The following is a 19,474-nucleotide window of genomic DNA, read 5'->3' as shown; positions in this document are numbered from 1 at the left end:
TCTTTTCCCAACTTATAGTTACCTTTTCTCTAGTTAACATACATTTTACTGGGAGCTAACTTTCCCTCTGCTCTCCTACCCCCAGGTACCTTGCTGTCTTTCTTCATCATGAAGTTAGTAGCTCTCTGGAGGAATCAACCTGTAAATCTGTACCTGTGATTTTTAATTTTTTTTTAATATTACTATTTAATCTCAATCTGAGATCTAACTCTTTTAATGTCTGGATTTACTTCTATAAAGCATACCATATAGTAGAATAAGTAGTTTTAATAGAGAAGATTCCAGAAATAGTTGCTTTATAAAAGCAAGGTACAAGGAAGATCCTAGGTGGGTGTTGGGAAGTTCTCTCTTGCCCCCAACATTATTTGAAAGTACCAGAAACACAGTCCTTCAGGCTCCATTAGGACAAATATTATCTGTTTTAGTAGGTAATAGATTACAGTCATACACCATATTACACAATGTTTTGGTCAACGAAGGACTGCATATCCGTATATCCGATGGTGGTCCTGTAAGATTTCAGTGGAGCTGAAAAATTCCTCTGACTTCTTAGCCATCGTAATGTCGTAGCACAACACATTAAGTGTTTGTGATGATTCTAATAAATCTGCTCTGCTAGTCATATAAAAGTATAGTATGTAGCACGTATAATTATGTACAGTACATAATACTTGATAATGATAATAAACGACTGTTACTGGTTTCTGTATTTACTGTACTATACTTTTAATTGTTACTGTAGAGTATACTCTTTCTACTTACAAAAAAAAGTTTGCTGTAAAACTTTTATGCCTGTCATTCCAGCAGCAGCCTCGTACATCCCATGTTTAACCCGTCTCTCGATTGCATCGTTTTCTCTTGTGCTTGATTTAATCTCCTGTTCTGTATAGTAACATGCTGAACAGGCTTATTGCCTCGAAGCAGTAAATAGGCTGTAGCATATAACCTAGGTGTGTAGTCAGCTGTCCCATCCAGATTTGTGCACGTGCACTCTCTGATGTTTATACAGTGACAGAATCACTTAACGGTGCGTTTCTCAGAACGCTTCCCCATCCTTCAGTGGCACAGAATTGTATTGCAAAATGGAAGCAGCACCCCCAGCCCAGTTAGAAGCGTTTATCCTTTTAAGCCATTTGTTTTGGAAAACATTTTTTTAGTAATGCTTATAATTACTCCCTAATTATGCTGGTGGTGTGTCTGGTTTTTATTTACTTTGAATCAGTCTTTATTTTAGTTTTGTCTGTGTACAATATGTAAAGTATTCATTTGTATTTTAAGAACATCTTTTAGTTACCAGGCATAATTTTAAAACTAGGTGTAGCTTATATACAGTAATTTTTCTTTTTCTTTTTATAGAATTTTATTTTTTTGAATAAGGAAAATTTCTAAAGTATACAAAAGTACAGATATAGTGCAGTGATCCCCCACGTACCTCAGCAGTGATCAACTCATGGGTAGTTGTGCTTCAGCTATACCTCTACCCCACCTCTTGCGTTCCTGGATTCTTTTGCAATGATTTTCAGACATAACATTTTATTTGTAAATGTTTCAGTGTCATACAAAGTAATTTTTGAAAATTATATTTATTTGCTCAGGGGCAGATATAGTTCATATATATAGATACACACACACACAGATATATATGTATATAATATATATGTATATGTATATGTGTGTGTGTGTGTGTGTGTGTATATATATATATATTCTTTTTCATAAAAATACCATTACAACTGGAATCCTTGAAGAGTTAAAAGATAGTTAAGCTCTGGCCCCAATAGTCCAACGATTTGAAGTAATACCAGATAACACAGTAATCTTGTATAATAAATTTACAGAGTCCTTAAAATATGTTTTCATAGGATTGAAATTACTTGCAAAACATACCGTTTTGAAGAAATCCATTCTGGGACTGATTCTGCACCTTGACCTATTTTTAAGACAGAATTTTCTTTAACACAGTTCATTGTAGATACCTGTGGTTAGTTTGTGCTCTGAATTTCATACTTTGTGACACACACTGTCCATGCAAGTTACATGGGAGATTTACTCTTTACAGTGGAATGACACATCTTAGGATGTGTTTAGAAGTGTGTATATGATTTAGATATGGTATTTTTTTTTTTTTGCATTTCTGATTCCTTTTGATGCACTAGAAGGGAGGAGGTTGGCGGAGGAAGTACTCCATGGAGGGCAAACTGAATGAAACTTGCTCTCTAAAATTCCAGGGGCTTACTTAGCAGTAAGTTCTTGCCTCTGAACTATTTTTTTCTCCTCTTGGCAGAGCTTTATACTGACTTGATGCATGGACATGTTTGACGCTTGCCAAAAACCTCTTGCTTTAGGCTAAACAGTCTTGATGTTTCTCTGCAGATAATTCCTGTGGACAAATTAGTAAAAGGAAAGTTTCAGGACAATTTTGAATTCGTTCAGTGGTTCAAGAAGTTTTTTGATGCAAACTATGATGGAAAAGACTATGACCCTGTAGCTGCCAGACAAGGTCAAGAAACTGCAGTGGCTCCCTCCCTTGTTGCTCCAGCTCTGAACAAACCGAAGAAACCTCTCAGCTCTAGCAGTGCAGGTAAAAAGACAAAACAGAAACACTATTTCCAAATAATAGCATTCCAGGTATTCATTCATTCAACCAGAACTTTTTGAGTAGCCATAGGCTCAGGGAACTTAAGGAGCCTAATCCCAGCCAAGTGGCAGGAGCATGGAGTGTGGCATCAGGCAGACCTGTGTTTGTTCTTAGGTCTCTGGCCTAGAGTAAGCCACTTCGCCTCTGCCCCAGTTTCCTGCTATAAAATGGGAATTTTACTTGGTTGCCCCAGAGAATTGTTTTTGAGGCCTGAATGAGTTACTGTGGGCATGCAGTTTTGCCAGTGCTCTTTAGTTGTATGTTATAGGAACCCCTTAGGTTAGGTCACATAAAATAGAGCTTTAGTTAGGACACCAGGACATTTCTCAGAACCCTAGGATGGGATGTTACAACCACACCTAAGCTCCCAGGAATTGAAGGAGCTTTTTCAGTCTCTCAAGGACTGCTCTTGGCTCTGCATCATCATCCTGTCTGTAGGCCAGCTTCCTGTGCTTACTTCCAGCTTCCCTGCCCTCCCGAGAACTTTAGCTGCTACGTGGCTTTGGCTTGCGGTGATGCCAGCAGAATTTGGGAGGTGGTGGGAGGCTGTTTTTAGAGACTTTCTCTAAAAGGTTTTGGCCAGGTAGGTTTCCCAAGATGTGTTTGCAGTAGAATACACCTATACCTTGGGGTAGGGTGGATGTTCTACAGATGCTAACTCCTTTTCCAGAAGGTGGCAAGAACATTAGCTAAGGTCCCTTAGTACTTCAAGAGGGAAGCTGATCTGGTAGGTAGAGAGGACAGTTGAGTACCTTTTAATTGTTACGGCATTATTGAGATATATTCTCATGCCATATAATTCGCTCATTTAAAATGTACAATTCAGTGGTTTTTATTATATTTACAGATGTGTTAAACTATCACCACAGTCAATTTTAGAACATTTTCATTACCCCAAAAAGAAACCTGGTATGTGCCGAATAAATGTCATACCCCATTTTCCTCTAACTCCCCTCCCTCCTCAGACCGAGGCAACCACCAGTACACTTTCTGTAGGTTTACCTAATCTGAGCATTTCATATAAATAGGATCATAGAACATGTGGTCTCTTGTGTCTGGCTTTTTTCATTTAGCATGTTGTCAACATCCATGTTGTAGCATGTATCAGTTCATTCTTTTTTATGGCTAAATCCATTGTGTGACTATACCACATTCTGTTTATTCATTAGTTAATCATTTGTGTTGTTTTGAATTTTTAGCTGTTATGAATAATACTGCTATGAACATTCTTAATACAAGTTTCTGTGTGGATATATGTTTTCATTTCTCTTGGGTACATATCCAAGAGTATATACTTTTGGAGCAGAGTTCTTGGGTCAGATGGTAATTCTGTTTACCCTTTGCAGACTGTTTTCCAAAGTGGCTGCACCAGTTTCCATTCCTATCAGCAGAGTACACGAGGATTCCAGTCTCTCCAAATATTGAGTACTTTTATTGAGCTATTTAGAATAGGGAACTGCATAGATAACCCTGCACATTTCGTGTTTCAGATGTGACTAACAGGCAAGCAGAGATGTGCATTAAGCAGTTAGTCTTCGGGATAAACATTCTAGAGATACACATACTGGAGATGCCACTAGAGATCATCCAGAGGAAATGCCTGTTATTGTAGGTGACAGACCTTATGGTTATTGAGTCATCTGGGGTGTCAGGAAGATGAGCTATTTCTAAGCCTGGCATAATGTACAAGCTTTACAAGATAATTGCCGAATGAATGAATAAAATCATGAATGACACATTGGCCTTGAGGTAGCCCAGTTTTGATTATTTTAACTTGTAGATAGGTTGGCCCCTTTACTACTTTTTCCTTGTTTTTGTCTGCTTTTGACTATTGCTCCTGAGGGAAGTCTGAATCCTCGTCAGTTTGCTGCTTTTCTCTCCTAACCCTTCCAAACACCTAAAAGGTGAGCAAGATAAGGGTTTTGAAGTAATTAATTTTGGATTAGGAAGAGTCTCTACCCCGCTGCTCTTCCTAATGCAAGGAGCCTGAGGTTCTGAGTTAGGAGGCAACATGCTTTCCAGATGGGAAACTGTGGGTGCCTGGCAACAGCTAGGACTGTGAGCTCGCCCCTGGCGGGAAGTTTGCCTTGTGCCATGAAGCCTTGCCCGTGGATTTGGTTGGAACTGGGTTAAGGTAGATCAACTTTGTGTGCTTCTTCCAGGTAATAGTTCTATTCACGCCAGTGGCAAAAAGACTTCAGAGAAGGACTTACCCCAGACACAAAAAATTGTGGCTAAAATTGGTACTTAACTTTGCTGCTAGGGTGAAAAACCACTTTGGGCAATCTTGGGGGTGTTGTCATGCATGCTGGGCTCTTCACATTGGGCCCCTTCACTTCATTACTGTGGAGGGCAGTTGGTCACAGCCTCCTCATGTTGTCTGGTGGGTTCTTTCTGTCTTGAAATTTCTGCTCTTAAAAAGATGTCTACTCTTCTCAGCTCCACAGAGGCCCATTGCAACACACAGAACCCCTAAGGCTGGCGCAGGTGTGGTGCGGAGGAATCCTGGTGTGGGCAACGGGGAGGACGAAGCAGCTGAACTGCTGCAGCAGGTAGGCCCCTCGCGCGTGCAAGATGGCAGTCACTGCAGGGGAAGGGCGCTTGTTGCACTGACTGGGGGAGGCTTGTCTGTGTTCTTGTGGGAGGACCTGCTTTGTCTGCTCGCTGAAGCAGTACTGTTGTGACGTGTGTGAGCACGTCGGGTTCTGTGTGTGGAGTATGAGCGAGGAGACGGAGGTAGAAATGAGGGGTCAGGCATTTCTGGAATCTAAGCATCTAAGTCGACAGAATCCAGTATCTGAGTTCGGAAACCCACCTATGCAGTGGAACCCTGTTGAAAATCTGGAATGCTGTCAGGGTTCTGTGGGAGTCAGAGTGTTTCTTGAATTTTGGTTCTGACAGAAAATATAGTTCCTTTTTGAATAATTAAAAACAAAAATGGAGTTCACAGTTTCTCTCTTGAAATCCTGGGTCCCTAGAGATTCAAGTTGAGAGAGGAACTGGTATAAAAAGCCTATTGCTCTTCTGTTCTTAATAGGTCAGTGAGGTGAAGTGTCTTTTTCAGGATAGTTAATAGCCTTCAAGGTACCTGTCAGAGGTCTCTGGATGAGAACAAATGTTAGACTTTTAGATATTTTCTCATTAATCCTTCTAGTTGTTTTATTTGTTGGCTTTTGGATGATTCTCTTAATAAATCCTAGTTTTAAAATTGTGCACAAGTGTTAATGTGTATAGAATATGCGAACATTAATAATAAAAACAAAACCAGCTGACATTTTTAGAGCGCGTATGCCATTACACTGTTGATATTAAGCGCTTTAATTTTCCTTTTGTGTTAGCTCTGTGAGGGTTTACAGATAAGACTGCGGCTTAGAGAGGTTAAGTAACCTGAGCTGGGATTTGAGCCCAGCTTGTCTCAGAAGTACTTTGGTCGGCACAGGGTTTTAATATATTTTTTTTTTAACATGAAGTATTTCAGCTTCTATCCAGGTTACCAAAGTCTTGACCACACCCTATTACTGACTCCTTTGGCTCATCTTTCTGGCCCCTGAAAGTATTTGAATTTGTGGCCCTCAACAAAAGTATGGCGGCCCCGGGGACACGACCAATATGGGAAATAAAGCCAGATGTGCTCTTTAGGCTAAGAGAAAAATAGTGTATTCTATACAAATTACCTTGTAGTCTTCATATCCTTGGGGGATCTTCAGTGATTCCACATTCTTAAGTCATCCTGGAGAAATGTACTTTCGTTGATTTTAGTCCAGAGCAGCACTCTGTTCAGTAGAAATAGAATGTGAACCAGAAATGTGAGACATACATAATTTGAAATTTTCTAGTAGCCACATTAAAAGAGGTAAAAACAAACAGGTTAAATTTACTCGAATAACACATTACCCAGTATATCCGAAATACCATTCTAACGTGTAATCAATACAAATAATTATCAATGAGATGTTTTACATTTGGAGACTATACCAGGTTTTAGAAATCTTGTGTGTATTTAATGTTTTCAGCTCATCTCAATTGCACTGGCCACATTTTAAGGGCTCAAATAGCCATGTATGGCTCATAGCTACCAGATTGTCCAGTGAGGGTCCTAAGCATTCTTCTTGGGCTTCCTAGGTTACATCTATTACTTTACTACAAGAGAAGGTTCTTTTCTAAGAGTGACACTGATTACTAGCCACTGATTTTTAATAACCTCATAACTAAGCATTTAGAGGAGTGCCAGGTGAAAGTCAGTGACTTGGTGTATATTTATTGAGAGTTTCTTGTGGATACATAGTTATTGAGTGATACCAAGGAGGCATGCTGCTTTGGCCTTACAGGTGGGGCACAGAAGGATGGGGTCTGTGCCCTGGATGATGTGTAGGCCAGAGAAGGTTTTACTGGGTTTGTGAGGGAAGCACTAGTGAAATGAGTATATAGGTGGGCTCCAAGTTAGCATACCTTTTTAAGCTATTTTGACTTCCCTTTCCTTCTCAGTCACTAATGTGATTAGAAGGCCTCTTCTCAGGCTCTTGGATCTTGGAGCTGAAGATCTAAGGCAGTTTCCTGTTGCTGGGATTGGTCAACTTTTGTCCTTCTGTCCCCTTTTGTACTGCACTCTGGGGCTAACTGATGGTTTAAGGAGAGGCAACTGGCAGCGGTTAAAGCAGGGGTAATGAGAATGGGGAGGGAGGAATGGACTATTTAGTTTTGCTGGCTCCTAGGTGATGGCAGTAACTTTATTGACACTTTCAGTTGTTTTTAAAAGTGATTTCTCTGGTTGATAAGGGAATAGCAAAGGGCTGTCTAGAACCTTGAGTCTGGTTTGGTCTCTTCAGGTCTTTGATGATGGACATGATGTTAAGTGTTTGACAGAATAGTCCTGGTGGCTACTCATCTCTGGATGCTCCTTGACTGCATGTTACGAGTGGGGAGCTTCCTTCCACTTGGGACATCCCTGTGGTATGTCTGGCTTCTTCGTCAGGCTGTGGGGAAGCTAGATGAGCTGTTTGCTTCAGTTTTTGCAGCTATAACTTCAGAAGGTTAGACTTGATTTCTGTGGGGCCTTCTGGCTCTCAAATTCCCTGGTATCCAAATTGTTCTCGGGTGCTGCTCCTTTGATTTCCTGGCATGACTTTCAGTGTGGCCTTAGCCTGTAAGTCCTGTGAGGATTTTATGCTGCACAATATGCATTCAGTGAGAGTTAAAGTGAATTCACGTGTCATAGATTTGACTACACTGGAACGAAGATATACTTCGCTTAAAATACACAGAGGACCAACCAGGAGAGTTGTTATGACTTACTACCCTTGGCTAGAGTCCTGGCCTAAGCTCTGAGATTGACTGACTTCTTCATTGGCCCTTTCTGGAGATGAGAGCACCTGAAGGCTCTTGCAACATGTGTGGTGAGGGGACAATATGCTCAATGGAGGGCGCCAGCAGTGGAGTGTGATGGGGTCTGCTCCCTGCCTCTGCTGTCTTCTCTCCCTTTTGAGACTCAGCTCTTCTTGGGAGAGAGACAGGTACAAGGACCGTCTCCAAAGCGGATGCTTTTTTTTCTTTCGGGTCAGGATTGGCCTCCCCTCGCCCCACCCCGCCTGCAGTATATGGGTGAGGGGGGGGGGGGAAGAACCATTGAGTTTTCCATGCCCAGCCCTTCCTCACTTCTAGCGTCTTTGGCTAGTATTAGTCATCTTTAGCTAGTCTTCCCCCTCCTGCCTTGCCATTCCTACCCTGTTCCCCTGGACCAGACCCTCTCCTTCCGTTGACCTCCACACGCAGAAAGACCTGGACTCGATTGACCGATGCCTGGGTAACGACTCAATTTATGGTTGTTAGCCACCACGTTGGCTGGATTTGGCTTCCCTCTTTGTCTCAGGCTCTCATAATTTTTCCTCCTGGATCTTTTCTCAGTCCGTGAGAAGTTCCTGCTTGTTTCATGGTATAGTTATTGTCTGCCCTTTCCTGGGAATTATTATAGTCAAGGTGACTGTGAACAAGCCCATGTTATTTATCTGTTATTTACCTTAAACTAAAGTGGGCTTTCGTCCGTGTTAGAGAGTTTGATGAAAGACCACATCTCCTTTTGGGTTAGAAGTTTGTCTGTTACGATACTGGTACACAAATGCCAGGTGTCTCACCCTTTTTAATGTTTTGTGCAGGTCAACGTATTGAAACTCACTGTCGAAGACTTGGAGAAAGAGAGAGATTTCTACTTTGGAAAGCTAAGAAACATTGAATTGATTTGCCAGGAGAACGAGGGGGAAAACAACCCTGTACTGCAGAGGATTGTGGACATTCTCTATGCCACAGATGTATGTGTTGACATGAGGATATTTTCTTGCCATTTTGCCACCTAAGAGAAAATGAATTTTTATCTGGTTGGTTTCGGCAAACTCAGTGCTGATGCCTGTCGTATTCCAGCGTAGCATTCATCAAAGGACTTCATCTTTGATCCCCCAGAGTCAGCCAGAGGGCACCTCTGCCCAGCTTCAGCCTTTGCTTGAGGTCCGTGTGCTTTTGAGGCCAGAATAGGACAAGGAGGTGGCTGACTTGCCCTGATTCTGTAGTTTGTGGCCACTGATAGATGTTGAGTGCCACAAAACGTTCCTAAACCCTGCCATTCCCACTCCCCCTGCCCTGCCCCTGCCTTGTCTCCGTTTGATCTGGGCCCAGGCATGCCCTGGAGAACCAGGCACGTGGTCCCTTTTTGATGTGTGCTGCCCACCTTTGCTCCTCCCTCCCAGGAGGGTGCCGGGTTTTCATTCCCTCAAAGTGCTTTGTGGTCAAGGTACTTGGGAGCCATGTGTGTTACACAGCCCAATCTGCTGATAATAATCATGACGTTAGCTGATCAGGGAAGACTGATTTTCCCTAGGTCTAGAATTTGGTATCTTACTGTGTCTACTGTTGAATGGCTTATTTACTTATAATTCTCCTGCATTAGCCAGGTCTGTAGGATCAAACTACAGTATATATCTAAGTGATTTGTAGTATGTGTGGCAGTATGCAAATATAAGGTAATATCAATGCTGTTAATAACGCTATCCTTTAAACGGTGAATTTGGGGGATAAGACAGATGACTGAAAAGTTGATAATTTGTTAAATAAATTCTTCTTTTAGGCTTGCCCTGTGCCAAACGATGAAGATATAAGGGTCCCTGGTCTAGTCTGCATATTATTCTAGTGGGGTCATATCTTAAGTAAATCCGCAGTAGAAATTTAGTTAAAAAAAAAAAAAAAGATGGTGGTTGAAAGGGAAGTCTAATTTTTATGTTAGTGTAGCCAGTATGTGCTAGAATGCCCTGGAGCGAGTGTGAGGTGGGAGCCATGAATCTGCTGTTTTCCCATGCCACTAATGTTGGGTCAGTCTTGCAGCTATTTTTGCACAGGAGATTTTTGTGTAAACACTAAAAACACCCGCAACACTCCTAAGTAGCGTGCATGGTTCCTCAGTACAGTCCGAGGAATGCATTAAGGAAAATCTGGCTGCAGAGACAGTGTATTGAGAGGAGATGCTGTGGGACTTTATGGTGACCTCAGGGATTTTTGAGGGTGACTTTTCTGTTTTTTAAACAACTTTATTGAAGTATAAGAGACATGAACTACACGTATTTAAGTACACCTTGATGATGCGTGAAATCATTGTAATCAAGAGAATTTACATACATCCATCACCCCCAAAAGTTTGAGGGTAAATTTGATTGTGAAATGTGATTCCACCGCCTAAGTAGTAAAGTAGCGGTCCCCTGGCCTTGTGCCAGTACATGCCAAGTGTGTGGTAGAGACGGGAAGAACTGTTGACTTGAGAGACTTTAAATAGAGAAAAGTGAACCCCCAGTAGAAACGGATCGTTCAGTGTTGAGTAATAGCTTTCCCTTCTCATTTTCCCGTTTTAGGAAGGCTTTGTGATACCTGACGAAGGGGGCCCCCAGGAGGAACAAGAAGAGTATTAACAGCCTGGACCATCAGAGCAACATTGAATTCTTCACTCCAAATCATGTGCTTAACTGTAAAATACTCCCTTTTATTATTCTTAGAGGACTCACTGGTTTCTTTTCATAAGCAAAAAGTACCTCTTCTTAAAGTGCACTTTGCAGAAGTTTCACTCCTTTTCCAATAAGTTTGAGTTAGGAGCTTTTACCTTGTAGCAGAGCAGTATTAACATCTAGTTGGTTCACCTAGGGAACAAAGAGGCTGACCATGGGGCTCCCCGAATGGATGGTGGTAATGCTGATGACTGGAGAAGGTGTTTTTATGCGATGTGCTGAGGTGGAGACCTCAGTAGAGAAATGTAAAGACTGATTTGAATTTTAAGCTAATGTGAAATCTTGGCAGAGAACGTTTTAATAAATAAATGCCTTAAGAGTATTTAAAATATGCCTCCATATTTCAAAATGTAAAATGTAACCTGACAGGAGATTTTATGTGTTTGACCTTGCGTGTGGGAAGGAGGGGCCACACCTTGGAACCTGCTGTTCACAGGCCTTGCAGGGCTGCTTGAATCTTCGTAGGCGTAACCTTGGCCCAGAAGGAAAGTTTAAAATGTTGCTCTGTAGAGCCATTTGGTGTCCTTGGCCAATAGCATCTCTGCTAAGAAGCAAGAAGTATTGTGGCCTGAATGAATAGAGGGTGTGTTTCAGCCTGAAGTTGAATAACTTGATTTTCATTGAACATATTTCTCTGACGATTTTTCCAATTACCCCTAAAATTTCTATGTATCGTGTTTTTTTGGGAAATAAGGTGTGTTCAGTTTTTAAATCCAACAACTACTTTTGGGGGGCTTGCCCACATCTCTGGGATTTGAATGGGGGTTGTGTCCCATTTTACTGTCTTTTAAGTTTACATTTAACATGTTTCTCTTCTCTGCGCCCCTTGCCCACTGGGGACTCCTCTTTGGCTCCTTCAAGTTTGCTGCTTAGAGTGGAAGTTCAGCAGGCAGGTGATCATGCTGTAAGTTCTTTCTGGACGTCTGGCAAAGGGAGTGATCAGGGCAGGCCATCGCTACCTTGGGATCTGCAAGGCTGGCTGTTTTTGGTACCTGCTGTCCCACAGCCCTCCCCTGTTACCGGAATACTTTGCCAGTGCACTAATCTCTTTGGAGATAAAATTCGTTAGCGTGTTCCTAAATGTTAATTTTCTTTTGCAGAAAATACAGTGCCGTGTCTGAATTAATTATTAATATTTAAAGTATTTCATTCCTTAATGCTCCCTCATTTGCTTTGCCCACAGCCTACTCAGTTTCTTTGTTTGGCAGAATTCTGCAAAATGTGTGTCACCCACTACTGAGATTGTTCAACTCCTGATGTATTTGTATTGATTTGTTTCCGGTGGTAGCTTGTCCTAAAATGTGTGTAGAAAGCAGGTATTTTATGATAAATTGTTGTGTAGTGCATGCTATGTGTGGAATTCAGAGGAAAACCCAGATTCAGTGATTAACAATGCCAAAAATGCAAGTTAACTAGCCATTGTTCAAATAACAGTGGTGCTATTTCTCTTTCGTGGCCTTTTAGACTTTTGTTGCCCTAAATTCCATTTTATTGGGAACCATTTTCCACCTGGTCTTTCTTGACAGGGTTTTTTTCTACTTTAAACAGTTTCTAAATAAAATTCTGTATTTCAAGAGTGTCATGTCTTCTGAAATTTGTCTTGCCCTGGGTATATTCTTTTAGGTTCAAATGACAAAGTACTGATGCTCCTTTCTTAAATTAGGGCTGATCTTTTAAAAATCCTTCACTGTTTTTTCAAATGTGTTTATTTCTAAGCCTGTCTTTTTTTCTCTATTCTTCATATTACATTTCTCAGCCTCCTGCTGTCTTACATTCTCATATTACTATGAGAGGTCTTTCAGAAGTACAAGGCTTGACGTGGCAGCCATGAAGCCTTTTTAGACTGTTTCCTCCTGCGATACACAGCAGGACCATGGGGCGATACTTATTTTGGTTTGTTTTTCTTGAAAGTATGTTTCAAAGGTACTGAACACGCTCTTAATCTATAAAACAAACCTGAAATTGTCACCATTTTTTCCTCCCTCTTAAAATTCTGTGCCATAAGAAGTGAATTCAAAAGGAGACTACTGCCATTTCCAATATGAAGTAAAGTTAAACGGGCAGAAGGCGGTTTTCTGTATGATCACCACCACAATTATGGACACTCTGTATACCCAATTTGAGGATTTTGGCTGGTTACACCCACATTATTTTCTCTAGAAGTTAATGGTATGAGACCTTCCTTGAAATGTTATGCACCTTGAGAAGGAATTTGGCACCATGTGTGTTGGTAATCTACAAGAAGATGCCTCCAGGAGTTTTTGAAGATACTGTTGAGTAATGTCAACTGAGAAGTTACCTTGGAAGGAATGAAGCTGACACTGTACCTCTGACCTAAGTCCATTGACCTGGCTCTTTAGGCTAAGGCACATAAAGTCTTGACGTGACTAACTCAGGTTAGGTCACTGGTGCGGTAAACTTAAATAAGCTGCTTGATTTGCTTGGCAAGTTCTGTGTTGTGTAGAGGATAGGTAAACAAATGGGTTTTCTGGCTGGATTTGGATCTAGAATTCACTCATGCTGGTGGTCCTCAAACCGATGGGCTTCAGAATCATTTGGGGAACTTGATTGACATAATGTATTTCTAAAGTCCATCCTCAGAAATGCCAAGTCTGGAGATTGAAAACTCTGCATTTTCCTGTATACCTCAGGTGACCCAGACTTGATGTAGTCCTCAGACCTGTACTTTGGCCTTAGGTGTGCCCTCCAAGTCCAAGTCTGATTCTGGGGGGAGTTAGTCCTTGCAGGTCCCTCCGAGCTTTATGACTTTTGGGCTGATTGACCTCTCTTTTTGTTCTGCCTGCAGAACAGGGATGACATGGGCTGAAGTGCCTCCCTCACTGGTTGCTTGTGGGGATCAGAATGAACTGACAGAAAAGAGCAACCACGACGTTAGGCATTCCCTCCTGGGTTCTTCAGGTCCAGTCTGAAGTTCTGTTTCTAGATCAGAAGAGCTTAGGGCAGGGGCTTTTGTATCTTGAGAATTCATGAGGATGTTCCTTAAGACAGACTTGGAGTATTTTGTAAAATAAGGAACAAGAGCTTTCAATTTTTTTTTTTTTTCCAGCTTGGTGGTATTGATGAGTCCAGCTCCTTTCAGTTCTCAGACTATGCTTTTCACTGTTTTTTTCCCAAGTAAAATCAAGGTCTAAACACACATTCCACCATTTTCTTTTAAAGGAAATTTCAGTGATTCAATAATTCAGATTCACTAATTTAAAAAATTGTGTTTTCTTCAAGAATGTAATATGGTGTTGGAAAGAAAGCAGTTTTCTTTTGCTATAACCAAGAGACTAGAGAAGTTTTGCTTTAAGGATTGTTTTCTAAGATTTGACTTGACCTCCTTTTGTGATGTTTACCATAGTCTACAAACAATCTAGGCATTAAGCCTGTTCAACCTCATCAGATTAGCTTGCCTAGTATGTGGGTGACCCAAATCTGACTGCTGTCAACAGAGGGGAAGTAATTGCTTTGACCCATGCTGAATCTGAGCCTGTAGTCAGTGTTTGTGAATGTCCAGTCATTTTGCTGCGTTGGCACTGTTGGTGTTGACTTAAAATTAGAAATATGTCATATTTTTGAATTTACACATTCCATTTATAAAATTTGAAATCAGATGAGTTCATATTTATTTCTGACACTTGCTGCTTTTCCTCATAGTTTTTATGTGTGAGGATATAACTAAGTGTGCAGAATCCTGGTCTGAAAGAAAGTCTACGGAGCGCTTCTCTCCTTTTACGTTGAACTGACTAGTTAGAACCATTAACCCACGTGACTTCAGCCAGATTGTTATGCAGCTGTAACTCGTGAAGGTCTGTTTCCTTTTTGGCTTAATCTGAATTGGAAAGTAATGTTATCTTAGTCCTTGGAGCACAGAAACTTTCTGTTGAGGTTGTAGTCGGGTAGCTTCATTCATTTGGTTATCTAGGTAAGCAGGTCTAGCCTTAGGGTCAGATTTCTAGGCTCCTCAATCCAGGACTTTAAACTATATCTTATATAATGTACTATAATATACTATATATATATATATACACACACACACAAACACACACACTATATTATAGTAAAATGATACTGGGTCTTATATTAATTTTTGCTCCAAAAGATGCATTAGAGCTGATGGTCCAGCTAGGTCTTACTTTTGGGGAAACACGGTTGCGGTGTAGACTATTAAAGTTAAGTCTAAGGTCAAGCATACAAGTGGGTAGACAATATATAAAGGGAGAATGTGGCTAGAGCCCTTCTCAGACCTCTACCAAAATAAATGAGGGAGACTGCTGTGGTCAGGTGACCAAGGACCAGGAGTTGAGACCAAGGTCCTCCTCCAGGCCCCATGTCCCCCGTCTGTAGAGCATGGCTTTTCGTTGGCTCAGTGAGGCCATGAGTGAGGGTAGTTTCCCCCAGATCCCTTCTGGGCCAGAAAAAGTTACTTAGGTTAGTAAAATCCAATGATACTGGAGCAGGAGAGAGTCAGGCAACATTCGGGCAAGTGTTGCCTCTGGAGGCCAGTTTCATCAGTTCAGGGACAGTTTGGTTCAAAGAAAAGCACAATGTTTCTCAGCATCAGCTACATATATTTTACATGAGAAATTCTGGAAAACCTCACTGACGGTGAAATTGTAAAGTGTATAGCTTTTGTACTTTAATAAAGTTTTGACTCTGAAAGAAGAGGCTTTTGACAGGAGAAGTAACAGGTGGTTCAGCAAACGTGTCTGGCTTTTCCCACAGGCTGCAGGGAGAGCTTTGCAGGGAGAGCTTTGCAGGGAGAGCTTTGCAGGGAGAGCTTTGCAGGGAGAGCTTTGCAGGGAGAGCTTTGCTAATACATCCATCCCCAAAGTGCCGTGTAGTGCAAGAATCTAGACGTACCCAGGTCTCTGTCATGCTTTATCCTAGTCTAAGCTCCAGTGACCTTCAGATTTCTTTCCTCTTGCTTGCTTCACGGGTGTTTTATCGTGTTGCTATTTATATTTCTCATAATGGGGTCCATTTATATATTTTGAAATAGTTCCAGTGACTTTGAGATCCAGCATACTTCAGGGTCATCTGGGTTTTACCATTCTCAAGGTTTCTAACCTGATATCACCATTTTTAAATTTTTTGTATTTTATATGTTTTTCTACAAAAGAATGTGAGTTAAACGTGTAATTATATATGACTGATGTTTTTACTTTGATATTTTTAAACCTTGCTTGGAAGAGTGGAATAAACCATTTGTGTTTTTTATAGTTTGTTATAGGCTATCTCAGCTTGCTGCTGTGTGTGCACCTCCCTCCCTATTAATTTTAAAGGCTGAGAGGAGAAATAATAATTCGATGTTGAAGGAAATAATTTTTGAGAATTTTTAACTCTGACTTAATATTTTCCCCGCAGTCTTGTTTTCCTTTCTTTTTTGGGGAGGAGATGGATAGGTAAGTAGCCACATTGAGAATCTGCCTTTTTTCTTGAGTCAGATTCTAGCTTGTTTATTCGTTCTTGAAAAGGAAAAAGCCTCTGTTCTTGGCTGTCAAGTTGCATCTTAAACATTTTGAAGAATTATTTAGAAGCATACAAGTTTTGTTTTTTTTAAACTCTATTGAGGAATAATTGACATACATAGTTGTATATTAGGATACACGTTTTGACATTTTAAAACCCACAGTGGTAAAGCTGGAGAGGACAGTATGGTATTGCCACTGAGTGCGGTGGAGGTGCCTTCCCTGGGACAGTTAACTGTGTCTGTGTCACTGCAGCCCTGGCCGCCAGAGCCGCCCGCTCTGGCAGCATCCCATCTCCCCGCTTAGGGATCAGAATCGCCTTAGGATTTTCAAGTGATGCCTGAACTAGACTCAGATGGGACTCGAAACTTTTTTCCAGAAATATTTTTGTGCAGAGGTTTAGGAGGTTTTTTTCCTTCTACTTATTTTTTTAACCTGAGTTATTGATGATGATATTTTCACTCTTTTTAGGTGGGAGTTTTCTGAACCTTTCCTTACCTAAAAGAATGCATCTTAATACTTCCCCTTTCCTCTCATGTTTCTTCCCCGGGAAGGAAAAATAGAATTTAGCATTTTTTAGGCCCATGTAAAAATATTACTAAATGCAGGGACTTCTGTAGGTAGAAAGATACCATTGGATTGGAAAATGAAAGCACTGCACTGAGCCAAAAAAAACAGTCAAATGTAGGGCCATCAGCCTTGTTTTTAAATTTTTTTTTTTAAACCTTCTAGTTTATTAATACGTAGTTTAATAAAACTGTTTTAAAAGACCTATATCTTTTAGGACATTTCATTGAAACACTCTTTTAATGTTCTGTGGTGTGACAGAATCTTTTCTCTCCGTTATTGATGAAATGGGAGCAGAATTGTTTTCTGTATGTTGGCGTTTTCTTTGTGGGGTAGGTCTGGGGAGAGAGTCGTGTGTGGTGGCCAGTTAACATTTCAGTAGCATCTAGGTCATCATGAAATGTGTTTTAGCTGCGTATCTTTACATCTGGACTCGATGTCCCTGGTTGAAATTCCCCAAGAGATGTACCTTTGGCCAATTCATCCTTCTGTTCTGTGCCATGGACCAAGATTGAACAGTGCTGCACAAAGTTCCAGGCCTGCTCTGAGTTCTGGATTTACAAGACCCCCTTCTTATACACAGTGCTATCCTGTCTTGTAGCCATCCCCTAGGCAAAGAATTGGAGCTCATTCAGAGGGCACGTTAAGAGAGCTGCTGTGCCTTTCCCTGTCCCAACTGTGGAGGCCAGTTGGCCTTTTGGTTTTGGTGAACCCTGCTTTATCATAAGACTCCCTGGCATTTCCCACAGTTTCCACAAGAGATGGGCATTCTGTGCTGTATTTGTCCTATGGGTCATTTTGTACTCATACTTGTCCTGGCTGTGTGTGCTGTAGCTCCTGTCACTGTCTGCTGTAAGTTCAACTTCATCAATAAAAAGAATGTCTCAAATTGGAGGAAAAACGGCTGTGTTGTTCTGGTTTGTGGGATGGATTCTCATGTTCCATTTTGTGTTCTGCATGTAGAATTCTGTCTCGTTTCCCAGTTCTCAGTGTGGCCAGCTGACTGCAGTGAGGTGGAAGCCCCCAGAGTTCCACAGCGACTTCATAGAGGAGCTACTTTGGATTCGGACCGTTGCCAAGATGTCTCACGCCAGACAGAAGTCAAAAACCAATAAGTCTCTGTCAGATACGGCCAGCAAGATTAGCTGGGGAGAGCAAGAGGGCCCAGGGTGAGTGAGGGTTTGGGGATAAAGTCATCTGTAAAAGATGGAACACCTGGGCCCTAACATACATTTGCCTGAGATCAAAGGCTGAGCAGGCGGCATCTCCGCCATTTCCAGGACAGCTTTACTGGCCTTTAGCCTTCAGTCATCTGCCTCTACAAATTCTTACAAACTATTCAGCAAACCAGTTATTCCCCTCCTACCCCTGGCATGCTTCCCTAGTGGTTAGTGGCCGTTCCAAACTCCACTCCTGTTTCCAGGTTGGCACGGTACCCCCTCCTGCCCAGAGCAGGTGAACTTTAGGGAATAGATTGCAGCCAATGGCTGTGGCTTCTCCTGATCTTGCTTGTTCTCTAATTCTGAACAGACATTTAATTCTACACCTGAATTTTCCTTCCCTCCAGTATTGGAGCACTAGTATGTCTGCTGCTTACTCTTAACTGGTGGCCTTATCTCTTGGGTGTCTGCTACCCTCCACCGGTGTTTTTCTCCACTTGTTGGCTCAGTCCATGCACCTCCATAGAGTTCCTCTCCTCTGGTCAAACACTTATTTCTCATAAAATTTTCAGTTTTGAAATAAAGTTTTCTAAATAGTTGTAAGAATAGTATAAAGAACTCTCCTTTGCCCAGATTGACTAATTGTGATCATTTTTTCATATTTGCTTTATCATTGTGTTTGTTGAGCCATTTGAGAAGAAAAGACAGACATTGTGCCTCTTTACCCGTAAATACTCAGGTGTACGTTTCCTGAGAACAAGGACATTCTCATAACCGCAGTACAGTAGCAAAAGCAGGGAATAACGTTAATTCGATATCTAAGAATGTAGAGTTTGTGTTCCAACGTCACCAATGGTCTAATAATGGCCCTTAGGCCTTTTTTCCCCCCAGTCTGGGATCCAGTTCAGAGTCACGCATTGCCTTTAGTTGGTGGGCCTCTCTAGTCACCTTTAATTAGCCTTTGTTTTTCATGACACTGACATTTTTAGAGTAAAATCCGTTATTTTGTAGCATGCCCTGCAGTTTGGGTTTGGTTCCTCCTGATTCGGTTCAGTTTATGCATGTTTGTCAGTAATACTCCCGAGGTGATGGGTCCTGAGGGCAGCACACCAGGAGGCAGGCAGTGGCCATTTGCTCCTTCACTGGTGAGAGTAACTTTCATTGTCAAGACTTTAAAGCAAAATGAAACGTACTCATTTTCTGTATGCATTCCCATACTTCCTGCTTTATATAAATGTGTTGCTACACATGCCTTTGGTTAGTACAGACGTTTCTGTATTCGTTTATTCTTTGCCCACCTTTTTTTGCCACGTAAGCCCCCAATTCCCCATAACCCATATCAGCACCCGAGTGTGTGTCCTTCCGTATTTTTCTCTGTGCTTAATGATTTTGTACATACTGACAGTACAGTTCTTCTCTTAGACTCAGGCAAGAAGGGCCCCTGCCCTGGGCCCTGAGCTATGGGGTGTCCCACTCTGTTCCTCCTCTAACCCTGTCCCTCTCCATCAGCTAAGGAGTCCAAGGGCCTAGGAGGCCATGGCCTACCCCACTACAGGCTCCCCGCCCCCACTGCTCTAAGTACTGGAATTTCCTGGCCAA

At 41.6% G+C, this 19,474-nt stretch overlaps 1 protein-coding gene across 2 annotated transcripts in view; it reads left to right on the top strand.

Annotated features, from left to right (window-relative positions):
- Positions 1–15,389, top strand: part of MAPRE1 (microtubule associated protein RP/EB family member 1) — a 28,941-nt gene extending 13,552 nt beyond the window's left edge. The window contains exons 4-7 of one of the 2 annotated variants that reach the window (XM_033094819.1): positions 2,374–2,581; positions 5,078–5,190; positions 8,788–8,940; positions 10,525–15,389. In XM_033094819.1, coding sequence (XP_032950710.1) covers positions 2,374–2,581; positions 5,078–5,190; positions 8,788–8,940; positions 10,525–10,581 — 531 coding nt within the window. In that variant the 3' untranslated portion in view covers positions 10,582–15,389. The remainder of the gene's footprint in view (positions 1–2,373; positions 2,582–5,077; positions 5,191–8,787; positions 8,941–10,524) is intronic. The other variant, XM_033094820.1, reaches the window with a different exon arrangement.
- The last annotated feature ends 4,085 nt before the right edge of the window (positions 15,390–19,474 follow it).

The sequence above is a fragment of the Rhinolophus ferrumequinum genome, chromosome 23 (assembly GCF_004115265.2).
Source record: "Rhinolophus ferrumequinum isolate MPI-CBG mRhiFer1 chromosome 23, mRhiFer1_v1.p, whole genome shotgun sequence".
Lineage (NCBI taxonomy): Eukaryota > Metazoa > Chordata > Mammalia > Chiroptera > Rhinolophidae > Rhinolophus > Rhinolophus ferrumequinum.
The sequence above is the reverse complement of the archived record's forward strand: the minus strand, read 5'-3'. Positions and strand labels throughout refer to the sequence as shown.